General features: G+C 32.8%; 1 protein-coding gene across 1 annotated transcript in view; it reads left to right on the plus strand.

The window, feature by feature from the left end:
- Window positions 1-17272, plus strand: part of LOC145673429 (sodium channel protein Nach-like) — a 429808-nt gene that overhangs the window by 383526 nt on the left and 29010 nt on the right. The window contains exon 8 of the mRNA XM_081743125.1: window positions 9397-9500. Coding sequence (XP_081599251.1) covers window positions 9397-9500 — 104 coding nt within the window. The remainder of the gene's footprint in view (window positions 1-9396; window positions 9501-17272) is intronic.

Below are 17272 nucleotides of genomic sequence, written 5' to 3' on the forward strand. Positions count from 1 at the left end.
CAGTGAAAATCATGTATAGAATTTGTACGTCACTTTGCGGACTACATTATTGGTAGCCTTCCAGCAGTTATATTTTCTCGCTCTTTATACACATCTTACAAAAAGATACTTTTCTTTCCTATTGTAACGTAACAAAATCTCTGATGAGGTCTGATCTTGACAATCATCTGTAATTTTTGACACTATGTCTACAGTGTCTAATATCGACAATTACATTACGAAAGAAAGAGAAATCTTTTCAGTAAGCACACTATCCAGTCTGATAGTCCAAAGTAACTTTATTCTGTAATTATATATTATAGTCCAGAAAATTCAACATTTCAAATTTAAGATCTGAACTTTCAGACTAAATTCGATTCAATAGATTTAGTTTGTTCCTCCCAAACTATGGAAATCATGGGATCATTGTATTACACTTTGTTGATAGGAAATAATCCTTGCATTTAGTACAGCGCCAACCTTGGTGCGTGGAGTCTTTAGTTTGACTCTTTCTCTTGCAAAGTGTTTTTTATGGTGAACAAGCACTGCGCGCTTGCGTCTTCTGTGGGTTCCCCGTTTCTGCCTACTTTTTCATTTTACCATTTCTTTCACGACCATTATCAGTGCCTTCGTGCCCTTGGTGCATATTCATTAAACATTAAACTAAAAAATCATATCTGAATTTACTTTAAATGAGATATTATCTTTTAAAGTGAATTCAAGGTGGTGTTTGTTGTCAACGAAGGTTAATAATTTTTACGGTGCAGGAACGACGACTTCGTATCACAAAATCAAAACTCCATGGAGTGCTCATTGTCAACATTCAGAACCAACATTTATAATTGCTACGATGTATCGCTTTCTTCTCCCTCTTTATGCACATCTTAACTTTACCAAAAGCTTCTTCATTCATGTAGTATCATCTGCTTATTTCACTGATTTCCAAAGGATTCAGTATAAACTGAAGGGAAATATAAATGCTATACATTGATTGCTTGCATAAGCACCTTCTTTTTCATAGTGTCATAAACAAAATTCTTTCTGATAACAAGAATCACATTACAAGTTTTGTAATTTGACGGGTTTGAAGCAAACTTAATTATGAATCTAATAGAAGTTCTATTATTTATCGCCTTGCTCTTGTATTTTGAAATATCTATGAGATCTATTCTGTTTTTATAGAATTCTCCAGGACCAAAAGCATGAGTGTAGAACATTGTGTTACATGTTTATGCGATTAATACTCTTCATTCGTCCTAAGGTAGTCACGCAGTGATGTGTTCAAACTTTGCGCTTCTCTACGTATATCATGTTCAGGTGCTACTTCAAATATCTAATTCTGACCTTGTATAAATCCAACTTGCAAATAGAACTATTTTGATTTTATTCCTATCGGTTTGAAACACAACAGTTACAAGATGAGCCCTTTTATACGCCAGTGATCAGAAATTATTTTTATCATCAGACTCAAATCCTTTCCCATTACATGTCCATGAAAGCTCGGTATGTAAAATTTGAAGTCTATTTGTGAGTTCTTTAAAATCTTAACTCTTGTTTTCAGTTTGTATTCAGAGTCGTACTACACGATTGGACCATTCGTATGCATGCCTTTTGTAGTAATAAAATTTGCTTCATAACTTAGTGTTTTGGCATCAATACCCCTCTTCTAACGATAGAACACGTTCGTATATATTGCTTCTTCGTTGTACGTTATGCGTAACCTACCTTTTCATACTACTTCATGATAATTAGAGAAGAATTTAAACAAGTTTTATTCAGCAAGTTCCTTTCCAACACCATAGGACACAGCTCATGCTAGCTTATTGAACTAGGATACCTTTCTGTCAACCCGTGGCCGCATCTTGTGCCAATGGACCCTTTATATCTAACACTGAAAATACTTATTTAATGCATTACAAACTTTGAGGAAGATATAATTAACATTTTGTACAAAACTTTATACAGCACACTTTCCGACTTATTTAATAATAAAGTAAGCATTATGGTAGACAATCCCAGACAATCGTTACGATCAATAAGTGTGCCATGTTTTGAACTTCAATTTGCGAGAAAACATACGGCAAGAAGTAATGTAGGCTAATGTTTGACACCTCTACATACGTTCACCCAGCATGTCGTGCTGCTACTTAAAAAATATTGCAAGGATCCGTACACCCACATATACTATATGCCACATGTTTTTACTATAAATTACAATGAACACGTGTTTTCTCAATTTGAAAATAAATAGTGGATGGCGAAAGAAAAAAATCACACCTATAAGAAGAGACGAAGAGACCCGAAAAACAGAAGTTTCACGAGGATCAGGAAAGTCGAGGTTTATAGTTCATTCTCTTCAGTATTAAACGAGCTTTCCAGGACTGCTAGTATTGGCTCTCATAACATACCTGAACAGGGAAAATTGGGAGAATGTCGAGTAAATTCATTCTAGAAGTGAACCATACTAGAAAATCTTATGAATTCCTTAGATGCCTAACGAAACCTAAGATCATCTCTCATGCGTTACTAATTGCAACTAGAATGATTATAGATAGTGTCCCAAGTAGAATTAAACCATTTACTCATGATCTTATAACTGGATCTTACAATTTTCAGAAACTGTTGTCAGATTTAGAACTCTTATTTAAGAAAATACGTAAACACGATTTTCATGCATCTCCGAAGAAGAAGCATTTATTTCACAAATAGCTACATGTACTAGGCTTTCTTGTATGCGGAGAACATATCAAGATATCTCCAAAGATAACAACGAATATTAGAGAGTTGAAAAGGAAAGCAACAAAAATAATTTTGAAAATTTTATCTATATATGTTTGATTTAAGGACAGATGTCAAAGACTTTACTACAAAAATCGAACCATTCCAATAGTTATTGTTTCAACCCTCAAAATTTAAATTCCAGTAGACAAAGAACCACGATATTTTATTTGAGAAATTGAAAGAAGACAATGAATGCCCTTTCTTTGCATCATTTTGACGACTCTCGTATTCGGACGCGAGCAACATTCAAGCCGGGTGTTCTTCGGCATGTTATAATACGAAGACAGAACAAAAGAAAGTTGTAGCTTATTGTAGCCAGAGGCACAGAAAACAGAACAAAAAGCTGATATATGGCAGAAAGAGCTATATAATTTACATGTTATGGAAGTTTTGATACTTTTTATTAGATACAAAATTCACTCTGTGCATAGACCCCATATGTTTATTTTCTTTGAACTCTTAACCAGACCAAGTCGGAAAGTACACTCATTACAAATTATTTTTGGCAGATTATTATTTTGGCATTTGTTACCTACCAGGTTTACGCCACCACGCAGACATCATTAGCAGGTTTAAACAAAAGCAGGATATTCAAGACGAAGAAAAGAACAAACCTGATAATTATGAGGAAAGTGAAGATTTCATACTTTCCGCTCGAAATCATTGGACGGTAATATTTTATAGATTGACGCCCGGGAACTCCTTCCAAATACAGCGCAGAAACAAAGCAAAGACTAGGATATTATTTTCGAGCGACTATAAAGATATTATTTTCGTTTTAGAGGGAAACAAACCAGAGAAAATGTTAACAATACGATTAGCTCAATTTTTCTGTCTTTAAAAGAATGTACTTTACAGAAAACAAAGGCATCCTATGGATTACTTGTGTATTCGAAAGTCTCTGGCAAACTTATGGGTCATAACCTTTCACAAACATCCAACCACTTCTCACTTTGGGTTTAGCATATCATATCGAACGGCATAAATGAATGCCTCCTTAACCCAGACTGTTATATCTTTTCTTCTTCTACTTGAAGCTATACTATTATATTAAACGTAATGACGACAAGACTTTCACTAGTAGCTCTTTTCGTATTTTTCAGATATTGTATTCCACTAATAACTTTTTATGATGAACCTTTTTACTTTATTCTTTTTCAGAAATTTCACTACATTTTAAATTAACGATCTTTCTACTTTGGCCATCATTATGAGATTAAATTTCCTTCCGTAAATCCAACTTTATTCACTTTCACTGGAATTCTAAAACTAAGCATTTTTCTTATAGGAAAAACACAACAGCAGTCTCATCAATCTTTGTCTTCCTATTATTATGCATTACGCCTGCAGCCAACGAATTGGTATTTCAACAAATTAATTTGTCAGTGGCACTATTCAAACCTATAATAAATTTTGCAAACACGGAATTTCTTCCCTATCGCTTGCATCTTTAGTTTACGGCTGTCAAACTTAAAAACGAATCTTGTACTGGCTATGAAAACAATCCAAATTCTTCATAAAAAGAAACAATTTATTGATAAAGTTACAAATGTAATTCCGTGATAATTTCCGAGAGATATGTAAAAGAAGACAAAAAGAAATGATTTTTATCCTTTCAATGGGATTAACAAATATGTCATTTAGAGGCTTCTCTCTACGAGCACAAAAATTAAAAACTTCGATTTATCTTTTGAAAGAACAACTGGAATATTTAAATTCCCAAATTCGGTAAATGAAAGAAAGTAACTTTAAACTTACACATCTAGCGTCAAACTTTACTGTTGCTGTCGAAACATTGGTCACCCGTCTCACCAGCTGCTGTCGAAACACTGGTCACCCAGTGCTGCAGCTTATATGTACCAGCGCGACAAATGAAAGATTTTTAATTACACTTCTAAATTTCCAATTTATGGAACATCACTTCAACTTGTTAATACAAAGTATTTTAGATGATAAGGTTAATGATACATTAATTAAACGTCAACTGTGAAATAAAATCCAGAAAAATTGAATATTACGAGAAATTTTAATGCAGAACGATCTGGGACTCATTTGATAATGCTTTGAGGTCAATCTTACCTCTTTCGACCCACACAAAGCAAACCTTGGTCTTATCATACAAACTCCTTTTATCCATGATAGCAACTTTGTTTATCGAATCTTTCATAACGGCTTTCTCACCGATACTTGCTACCTTCGTCAGCAGACGCCGGAATTCGCTGCTTGGACCTAATCTCAAATCTTGCAATTTGATATGTCACTATGCGAAAGACATCGTATTTTTGAAATATGTAAATTCCAGACCCAAGCCAGATCATAAAATACCGACCGATTTCTATCTTATTTTTAGGAATCTAACCACAAATCGCTATATCAAACCATTCTTATTAAATGTGGAGGGATTTTATTTATATACAACGACTGGCTTATTACTTGTCATTAGAAAGTCAGACAAAGAAATCACACTATTGTCGTGGACGAGATCAACCACTCTCTTACGTATTTTTTCCTTATGAAGATTACGAACACATTAAGACTGATACTTTAAATATATCTACAAGATATACGCGAATTTTACTCTCAAATACTGAACTCTTCCTGCATTATAACTTTAATTTTATTTTTTATTTGCAAACTATCCAGCAATCTATTACATTGTTACAAAGGCTTCTTTACCGGGAGTGCAATAACCTCCCGAGCTATTTCTCTGAACTCCATTTGCTGCATGGTCTGATTTATCATACCTTGTATCATACAAAATTTGGTATCTTGTATCATTAAAAGTATCATATTTCTACTTTTAATTGTGATTGGCATAATGTTGCATTTTCTTTACAGACATATCTTAAACAACGTTCTTCTTTTCAGAACGATGCTCCCAATGCTGCTTCCAGTTCTTATCATCATTTTTATTTCGATATTAATTATAACCTATCTATGTCTGTTCGTCAGTAAAACTCATCCTATTACTGAGACTGCACTAATCCATAAAGATATTTCGCTTCCTTTGGAAAGGGATATTTAGCTGACGCCCGCCCTGACTTCCCAGGAAATATCTAATGGCACATAATTAATGAACTAGTCTACATTTAGTAATTCCACTAATAACATTCCATCCCGTTCTGAAGGAGATGAAATCTTTTTGTTGGATGCGGCTTAGCATGGAAGGACACATGGTGTAATTTTATCACAAGTGTTTTTTTTTTTTTTTTGCGTGCACCGCAGTGTGACAGCACGATAATGCTACGAACGTGCACTTTGAAAAATCTTGGGATTTTTCCCAGTGTGGGGATGAAACGATCCGTACACCCTCATACACTATATATTACACTACAGAAGAAATTCACACTTAGAAGAAGAGAGGAAGAGATCCGAAGAATGGAAATTTCACGAAAATGGGCTTTAAGAGGAGCGTCCAAGGAAGAGACCGGTATCAGTGTCTTGTGCTAATAATTTATCTGCAATCCCTAATCCCGGGGTTGCTTTTGGGTAAGGAGTGTCAACCTTCCCGAGACAGCTTTGTATAAGGGACTCTATCCTATCTGCTTCTAACAGCTTTGTCTTAAGAAACATCGATCCCATCTGAGGCTGCTTATTGGGCTAGGACACCTTCCTGTCAACCCGTGGCTGCATCTTGTGCCAAGGAGTCTTTCTATCCAACACTGAAAACGCCTATTTAAATTCATTACAAACTTAGAGGAAGATATTATTAAGATTTTGTATAAAACTTTATACAGCATTTTTTAGAATATAAGGTGAAGGGCTAAGTCCCATGTAGGTCATTAACTTTATTTATTGAATATTACAATATGGTATATGCCTGAATAATGATAATGTACTGTATATACAATTATTTCACTTTAAATCACATTTACATTTTATTTGTCTCACTCTAAGCGTTCTTTAAATAGGTGAGAATGTCTGATATTCATATCTTTGGATATACTCTATACTTTGGGCTAGTAATTATTGACGCTAAGCTATTCAAGACAAAAGAAGGTTTTTAAAGTTCTCAAAAAACTCGATGACAATTTCACAACACTTCTGGCCTTAAAGACTTTACTGATATTGCATAAGCAGTAACTGATAGGATACGGACAAAATCTCGTGGCCGAAATATCGCCGCCCAAAACCTTGCGTGGCCAAAACCTCGCCTCCCAAAATCTCGCGTGGCCAAAACCTCGCCGCCCAAAACCTCGCGGTACAAAATCTAGCCAGACCGAAACCTCACGTTGCCAAAACCTCGCCGCCCGAAACATCGCGGCCAAAATCTCGCCGCCCAAAACCCCGTGAGACACAATCTCCCCTGGTCTAAACCTCCCCGTCCAAAACCTCGCACCCCAAAATCTCGCTTGGCCAAAAATTTGCAGAATGAAACCTTTCCTTAAAATTTACCCACTGAGTTTCTTAATATGCAATTCCATATTACAAATAATAATAATAATAATAATAATAATAATAATAATAATAATAATAATAATAATAATATACAAAACATAGTGTGTGGGGGCTTTCTTGGAGTATTCCCGTTTTTTACCGCTTTCTTCATTCCATCATTCCTACATCCTGATCATCTACGTCTCCTTTAAATTACAGGACAGAATCGAGGGACGTAAAAACTCACATATTATTTCATACTTTCATAAATATTATTCGATTTTGTTAGAATTTTCCGAATGTCACCGTCAAAGTGAAATAAAAACCATCCAAGGCTCAAACTCCATCTATATTGAAAATTTGATCGAGACAGGTCGGGTGGTTCAAGAGTTATTGAGTCACAAACACAGCCAATTTATTTTTTATGTATTTCTATATGTTTCCACTTTCCCTTCGCCTTCCCGTCAAAGTAAGATGATAAAAACCATCCCAGGCGGTAACCTGATCTGTCTGGCAAATTTGATCGAGATTGGTCTCTTGGTTCAAGAGTTAGTAAGTTTTATTTATTTTTATATATCTCCCCTTCACTTCATTATGCCGTCAACGTGAAATTACAAAAAAAAATCCCAGGCCCGAGCCTCATCTATGTTGAAAAATTGATCGAGATCTGTCGGGTGGTTCAAGAGTTCTAATGTCACAAACATACTAATTTTTATTTTTATATATACAGATTTTCAAAGCACGCGTTAGAATATTTTCTTCTCATTATTTTAATGCAATTATGTGTTATTACAAAATATATACACATAGCAATATATAGAGCATTTTACATCAAAGAAATCGTCGTGACGAGCTTTTATACTGACGACATTTCTTCCCAGGCAAGATTACGTCCCGCGTAGTTTAGACCAGGCGAGATTCTGTGTCCGGAGATCAGGACCGCGAGGTTTTGGCAGGCGAGATTTTCGGCCTGGCGAGATTTTGGACCGCAAGGTTTTGGCCCGGCGAGATTTTGACCCACGAGGTTTTGGGCGGCGAGGTTTTGGACAGGCGAGGTTTCGGACAGGCGAGATTTTGGGCCGCGAGGTTTTCGCCAGGCGAGGTTTTGGTCCGCGAGGTTGTTGCCGCGAGGTTCTGGCCGCGAGGTTTTGTACCCAAACCGTAACTGATATTCATAGACTCATCATAACCACACAAAAAGAGCACACCAAATTTCAACCCAGCATAACCATTCCCGATTCTAATAACTGCACTCAGTCGGTTCTATAAAAATAACCAAGAAAGTTCTGTCTATTACTAGTCAGGTTCACAAATTTTACATTTCTTCCATCCAAACATTTCCTCAACTATGGCAATAAATATAAGTATTTATAAGGAAAGGTGAATATTGTGAATACCGGCTTAAATCTAATACACGCTCTCAAATTATTGCAAATCATAAATACTTCCTGCCATCAATAAACCTAAAATGTACCTTTCTTCTGTCGTTATCTTTCTCTGAATCCAAACTTCATAGAAAGAAAAAATTAAGCAAACTAAATAAAGCAACACAAATTTAAATTATATTGTTGTTATAAATTGTATTTCATGATAAAAATATTTATTGTAGATAGTGTTTCTGAAACTTTCATTAAATTCATCCACGAAATGTAAATACTATGAATGAAGAAATAGAATTGAACAATTATGAAATTATCACCATTGAGTCTGTATGTCTATTGCAATAGACAAAGATTTTCAACAGATAAGTCTGGCACACTATAATACTATCTGAAGCAATCTTTTACAGAATGTTGATGTTTCATTGGTTAACAATGTAAAATAATCAGTGATTTCATAATTAATTCAAAGGACGTAAGAAGTAATGTAAGCTTCAACTCACCATTCATTCGTTCTTTCAAGTAAGCCATTCTGCTGCATGGTTTCATTATAACCATAAGAAATAATTGGTAAAAATACATGTCCATTCAATAGATACAAAGACTGAAACGATTAAATACATAACTTCGTTCAAATGAGCAAAATAAAATAGTTAATTTTTAAAGCGTTATAAGGAGTTTACAAGGTTAAACAGTGATACTATTTTCCAGGTATTTTCTTTCAAACACATTGTAATTTATCATGTTTTCTTTGCTTTATACAGAGAAATGTAATTTCTGGCTTTAACTAAGATTTAGATTAATTTGGTGTCAAAATATTAGTTAAAATACACTCTGTGTATTCAATAGTATATTTTAATAATGTATTTTACCTTTTCAGAATAGGAATAGGTAAGAATCAGTTCATATTGTCGTATGAAATCGAGGAATACTCTAAGTTAAAGTTGATCCGTGGCGTGTTATTCGGTATGGAAGAGCTGTTAGGTAAGAAAACTTTTATACTCACTTAGGCTATATACATTTCAAATTGCAAAGAAATAACAATAACATAGTCCAATACATTAGATTTATGCTTCTATCAAATAATGTTATATTTTAATACAGTACATACAACATCTTATATAAGTATATGAGATTTGGAGTTTCCGGTGCATCCCTCACGTTTAAATATTGTATATATAAAAATTATATAAACATGTTTTACGAAAAATACGGCGCTATTTTTTTATTATTAAATTAGATTAAGTTACGAATGATTACAAGATCTGTACGGTCAATCTCACCAAGTCTGAAAGTACGAAAAAATATTTATTTTCATAATAACAACACCTGCATTAAAATTCTTCACAAATTTGTTCTCCTGTGCCAATACATCCTTGCGAGAGAGATTTCCAATCTGCGAAACCATCCTGAAAGGCCTGTTCAGTAAGTGCTTTTAAAGCTATTTCACAAATTATCTTCAAGAACGTTAATTGTTTTCTAATGATATATTTCAGGGGAGATTTCAAAGACGGGGATAAAAAGAAGTCTGCGGAGTGTGCAGACCTGCCGAGTTTCACAGGAAATTTCATTGCATATCTTTGTTCAAGTGAGCACTGCATTGCGACTTTTACAAGACACGAAAAAGAGGTTCACGAAATTGAAGTGACATTACTTCTCAGACTTTCTAATTAAATACCTTTATATAAAATTTATAATTTTGTTAGTTTGAACAGATAATTTCATACATTCCATATCATTAACAGCTACGATACTTGTAGTTTATGAACTAAAATGCATTGCTACTTTATTTTTACGACATATACTTTATTAAAAGCCTGAAACATACTCTTTCGAATACCGCTTGAACCATGTACATCAGTACGAATATAACCAAGTAAAGATATTTGTTTGTTCTGAATTTTCAAAAGAAATATACACGTACCCGTACATACAATTGATGCATTCAGTTTGTAATGATTACACTAAAAGTACATAGAGGTCGCTCTTTGATGACGACGTTGCGCCAAACTCAACTACGCTCACGGATTTGTATTCTTTTCTCCTCCTGAGAATCACAGAATTACATTGACTTCCTCAACATTTTGTCGTATTATATTTAAGTCATCTCTCTTGTGCATGTAACTTAAATGAATAATGGCATGCAAACCACATGAAACACGGTTATATAACAGCATCCTGATTTACGTATTACTGTTGATAATACATATAAGACATAAAACTAATAACTCTCATATAACATCTATTTACTTTGAACAAATCCTAAGAATGATTATAGAAAATCAATTTTTAAAAACGCGATGTTACCAACACACTTGATCACTATTATCTTGTTTACTCCTAAATTTTTCAGAATGGTAATATCCGTAAATAAAGATTATCGCAATTCTCAGGAGAACATTTTAAGATGATACACTGCAGAAAAAGTGCGAAATTTGAAATATAAACATATTTCCAACAACTTACAAGATTTTTTAAAAGAACTACATTTTTTTGAGAACTCAAAAATAATTCCGTAAAAATTCTCTATTTTTATTTGCTTTTTCACCGATATTTATTAATGGGTAGGAAAATTCAAAATACAATCAATAAAAAGTTATAAACACAAATCTCGAGTATATTGTAGGGTACATTAGTCTAAAGATAAAACTACAAAAACCCATATATCGGATATTTATTAGCTTATTTAGAGAATTCATAAGGGAATCAACAGAAAATTTATATTCCTATTTCGGACGTGTTTATTGATGTCTACCTGTGAGGATATTTTTTTAAAAATCGACTATTTCATTTTTAGTAGCATTTATGACCATAGAAACATTAAATTTTAAATGTGAATCACAAGTTAATATTTTTGATAATAAAAACTTCTAATAACTTTGTTCTGAATCGGGAATAATGATTTATAATCTCAATCCATTGATTACAGTTTAATGAAGAAACACTTCTAACTTTAAATATCAACTGTGTGTTATTTTCAACATCTTCCACAATAAAATTCAAACTATCAATAAAAAAAATTCTTTTGAGATTTCTTACTAATAACCTGCTATTTTCTTCCATTATATAACAATTCATTTTTACGAGTTTATTTTAAAATATAATTGGTGCATCTATACAAGTTACTAAGATTCTTTATACCGTGATATATGACTTAAGAAATTTACTTTTCATTTTCTTTCATCACCTTTCTGTATTTTCATTATATTTCTTATACTTTCTATCTAAATACACTAATAATCTCTCACCAGTATACGTTGTTTGAATCGACTTTCATGAGGTTACTTCATACGATGTATCTTTCTCCAGATCTTTTAAATAAACATTACTTAAGTCTTTAACATCGTTTCCCTTGTTTAGTTTGATGCCATTACTTATATATTTTATAAAATATTTTCAAAATAATTCCTTTCTATTAATAAAAAATTCAATAGTTAGAAAAACATCCCTCAATCCAACATATTTTATGTACATCCTACGTTTAATTAGCTATTGTTTTATATGCCATACGTTTACTAAATCGAGGCACAAGAAACATTTTAAACTAATCACATTCCTACTAAAATGCTTTTCCCAAACTTAGTTTTTATCCATAGCATCTTCTCAAGTTTACACAATTTATTTATTTCTAATTCTTTCAAACCAATACCTTTTTCTGTCAATATTTCCAATTTTATTTAAGAAATCAATATGTTTTGTCATTATTTATTATAAAAAGATCTTTATTTACAACATTTATAGAATATATCTATATAAGTCGATACGCAACACATTACAACTTAATTAAAATTCTCAGATCGCCTTCTCATTTTTTGAATTACAGGTAAAGTTCATCCGACCAAGTTGCATAACAATGTATTTTCAGATACAGCTTCTGCAAAATCTACTGTGCATCTCAGTCTCGTTAATTCTTGTAGCTCTAATTACCAAAAAGTTAATTTAAGATTTTGGGGATTTAGAACTGACAAGCCGTTCCAGGATTATTGCAAACTAAAACTTGTGGAGCAGAGGTAATGAGATTGGGACCTGGGTTGCTTTACAAATGAAACAGAATACATTATATTGGAAGAAGATTGTGATTAAAGGATATGAAAAAGGGTGAAAGAAAAATGAGGATATGATTACGATAGAAATAACCTACGCAGTAACTACTTGACGTTCTCGGCGGTCCTCGAATGAATACTCCTCTAAGGGATTATTGTTCTACCTATGGTACATGTTCTCTTAAAAATCGGCGGTCAAAAGGTTTGAAAAGAACTCAGGCATGGATATATAGAAAAGCTGTTGTTTTAGCGACGACAAACTTTATTGAAATACTTACACTGTGTCAGACATTCAACAATGTAAAAATAGATATTACAACTTTTAACCGTGTGCAAGACTCGGACTTCGAGATTGGGAAATCGTGCCCCGCGCGTTTAATTGTCGTAGGATATCTAGTATGCCATTCTTTCGTGTCCACATCGTATTCAGTCGTTTTTGTTCTGCGTTCTCGGTCATTCTCTTTTCAGTTGAATGGATTACTACGGGGCTGATGAAAATGAAAATCTGAGTAGTTCAATATCGAGTAAGGTGATTGTTGCAACGTGAACAAAGGAATCAATCTGCAGCTTTATCGATTAAGGAATACATATAGGGAAACAAGTGAACATAAAATATAAATTCTTTTGTGTCTCCAATGTAACTGAACAGTTAATTGCATTGACAAGAAATAGAAATTTAATTTTATAATACTGTAATATTAATATGTTGATTAGGATTCTTTGTCCATAGTTTCAAATAATAATATTTATCATTTTGGTGTCATGCTGTGGTAGGATTCTAAGTTCATGTATATTTAGAGACTATTTAGAATTTTATTGCATTATTATTGACCGATGGGACGTACTTATTAACGCCTTATTGCAAATACAACGCATTCATAAACACAACTTATTTTAGAGGGTCATAGAAATATTAACTGAAGTATTAGAAAAATGAAAATGAAATACACAAAAATTTTGTCTAAAATAAATGAATTTCATTATCAGTAGTGTTAAAAATGGAAATACGCAAAAGTAAAATGCAACCAAAAGATTAAGCTAAAAAATGAACAGGACGAAAACTTCAAATTATTGTACCTTATTGAATTGAAAAAAGTTGCGCAAAGAAAAGGATGTAACAGTTTAGTCCATTTTGTTCAAGTAAAAAATTTGAACTCATTGATCATATTAAACATGAAGACGAAGCATTCCCATTTAAACACGATATATTCTCCAGACGTAAAGTAGCACAATATTTACCAAAATTAAAGAAGAGACTCATCAAAAAGTTATTCTCACTTAGTGAAGAAATTTTTGAAGAACCTAAAATGAAATCCCAAATGACGTGTGATTTCGCGATATTGAATTTAAATCGAGACTAGAAACATGGAGATTTACTTCAAGAAGACATGTATCAAGACTTAAGGCTGTTTATGTTATCCTCTAAAGATTTTATGAAAGCAACATACCCAGCAATATTCAACAGAAGGACAATAAATCTAAACAGAATGTTCTAAATGTTAATAACACCAAGTTGTAAATATAAGAAAATTTGAGAAGTTCAAGATTTCTACTTTATCATACAAGATGCAGAAATATTTGAATCAACAAACTTAAATAAATTTATAAATCCTAGCAAACATGAAGTAGAGGGACTAGATGGACTTTTGTGAATATAAACATTTTTAGAATTATTAGTAAACATTTTTAGAATTATTATAATGAATATAAACAATTTTACAATTATTAGTAAACAAATATGCATATTAGAGGATCATCATATGCAAAACTACAAAATGAAATAAAAAACAAAGAAGCTTTTATTAATGTATAAAAGAAACATAGTAATGGTTGTTACACTAAACATCTCAGCCATACACCCTCTAAAAGAGATTCTTAAAGACCCCTCAAAATATGATTTTACGTTACTTAAGTATAAACAAATATTAAAAGATAATTTTTCTTTAACATTATAAGATGCTAAAAAAATTGAGTATAGGTTTTATATTTCTGTAAATGTTCATATATATAAAAAAGATTGTTCAATTTACATATTGTATCACACACAAGATGAAAAAGAAAACATTAATTTACTATATATAAAAATAAAATGAAGGAGTTAATTCATATTATTGTTGGATTAAAGATTTCAGTAAATACATGTTTTCTCAATGACAAACATAAACGAAAAATTATCTAGTGAGTGTGGGCGAATTCTTTCATCCACAAAATAAACTAGATAACCATGGACAAGATTGCTAATCGAAACAAGCAGTAAAGATAAAAGTACCAGAGGATACATATAAAATTTAAGAACTATCAAAATATCATAAATATTCCATGTATCATTTACACTTAGCTTGAATGATTATTACATAAGATTATAGGTTGTAACGAGTGTTACCAATAAAACAAACCATCTATGACGAAATATCAGCTATATGAACTATTCTAATTTTCTAATTATTTTGTAAAAAGTAATCAAACTAAAACATATCCTGTTATATATAGAGGTAAAGATGTCGCAAAAAATTTCATAAATATATTAAAGAAGCAAAAGCAATACCAAACATATTTTAACAAAATAATGGAACACCTTTAACATAGATATAAAAAAAACAATTCAATAAATCCACATATTGTTTTTATTATAATAAAAACTATGCTGAAAAAAGTCAAAAAGTTATACATAATAATCATGTAACATGCAACTTTGTAGCTGTTCTTTATAATAACGGTAATTTTAAGTCAGTCCCAAACTTCATATCGATAATTATACGAGCATTGCAAAAAATAAAGAAACTACTTTTAGACACAGTAGGACACTTTATACATTACCGACATTCTTTGAAAACCTCCAGGTTACACATATTCACCCCTTTTAGATACCGAGCTTTCCAAATATGCTCCAAAGTTATTTGCAAAATGTATCATTATCTTGTTTTTGAAGTCTTTGCCGAGAAGACGTGTTTTAAACATGTGATACTAGATACTGTTTTTTGAGAATTAACACTTTCGGACATGCAAAGCACACTTTATAAACACTATTCAATCAGATTTCCCCTCAACATCTGTACCAAAAGTGTTTCAATGGTGTTTCATATTTTGCAACTAGGGGGAATAAAATGAAACTCGCAAAGGCGCCAATAAAAGTATTTTCCCAGACATTTGGAAATTTCCAAACAGTCTTTGACATCTTTCTGAGCTGGTAGTAGGAACCAGTGTCGGTAGATAGGATTACAGCTGAGTAACAGCTGATTCAGTATGGCGGCAGCGCTACATAGTTGTACCAAGGAGCAACGACCTGTACTTATTCCATTTTTATCGAGCGAAAATGTGAATTCGGTTGATATTCATCAGAGAATGAAGGCGAAGAATGGAGGCGACTGTTTCTATTAAAAGGATCAAGTCTACTAGTGATGCAAGAAATTCACAGAAGGTACGATTACGCTGACTGATGCTCCTTATTCGGGTCGGGTTCTTCGAGTTGTGACAGAGAAATTAATAGCCATAGCAGATCGGTTTATTCAGGAAAATCGGCGTGCTACCCTGGCTGAAATGGCTTTCTTCCTGAATATGGGCTTCGGTTCAGTACAACACATGGTGATGACGAACTCCGCTACAAATAGTGTCCGCCAGGATAGTTCTTTGACAACTGATGCAGGAACTGAAAGATCGTAAGGTTGACTCATATCAAGAGGTGCTGAATAGAAAGCTGAGCATTTTCTAGCCTCATTATGAATTTCAGGAGCACATTGAACAGAAAAGTTCACTGTATTGAAGACGTTCAATCGATGGTTCACGATTGCTTACCGCGCCAACTAAAATAACTTGTACACGGTATTGAAGCACTTTCTATCGATGCATGAACTGGAAGGGGACTATATAGAAAAGCAATGTGTAAGCAAACATTCTTCCTGCAGTAAAATAGTGGGAAAAATAACTGCGCTTTTCATTTAATTCTTCCTTGTATATAACTTAACAGGATATGGTTCTCAGTTGTTTATTAAAGAATCTATCTGTAATGTTTCGTTAAATTGAATTGGTAAATAGTCTATATTGTGACAAGAAAAGACGTTTTGTTGTACTTTTAATTCAGCTAATTGAGGATTCATATATAAACTATTACTGTCGGTAGTATTCAAGAATAAATCAATGTAGATGCATCGCTTAAAGAGCAAATTCAAATATAATCAACATTTCACATAATTTAGATTTAGGTATTTTACAACAGAAAAATGCGATGCAAATATGAACTTATAGAAATAAAATTAATTAAAGAAAATAGATCTGTCAGCGGAAGACCTCCGCATTCCAGGAACTTCTTATTTCACGTTTTCAATTAAAGAAAATAGATCTGTCAGCGGAAGACCTCCGCATTCCAGGAACTTCTTATTTCACGTTTTCAATTAAAGAAAATAGATCTGTCAGCGGAAGACCTCCGCATTCCAGGAACTTCTTATTTCACGTTTTCAACATAGCAATATTGAATGGATGTTACACTTACAGATTTAAAAAGGTGATCCCTGATAATTGAGTACCATTTTGCTAGTTCCAAGCCTATCTCCTGATAAGGAAACACACATTGATTGGCTGCTCGTCTCAATAGGACAAGACGAAGTGGACCAAATGACTGACTCTTTGTATATAATACATCGAAGGCAGTTTATCCTTGTATATAACTTAACAGGATATGGTTCTCACTTGTTTATTAAAGTATCTATCTGTAATGTT

Source organism: Thermobia domestica, chromosome 16 (assembly GCF_964235325.1).
Source record: "Thermobia domestica chromosome 16, izTheDome1.hap1.1, whole genome shotgun sequence".
Classification (NCBI taxonomy): Eukaryota; Metazoa; Arthropoda; class Insecta; order Zygentoma; family Lepismatidae; genus Thermobia; species Thermobia domestica.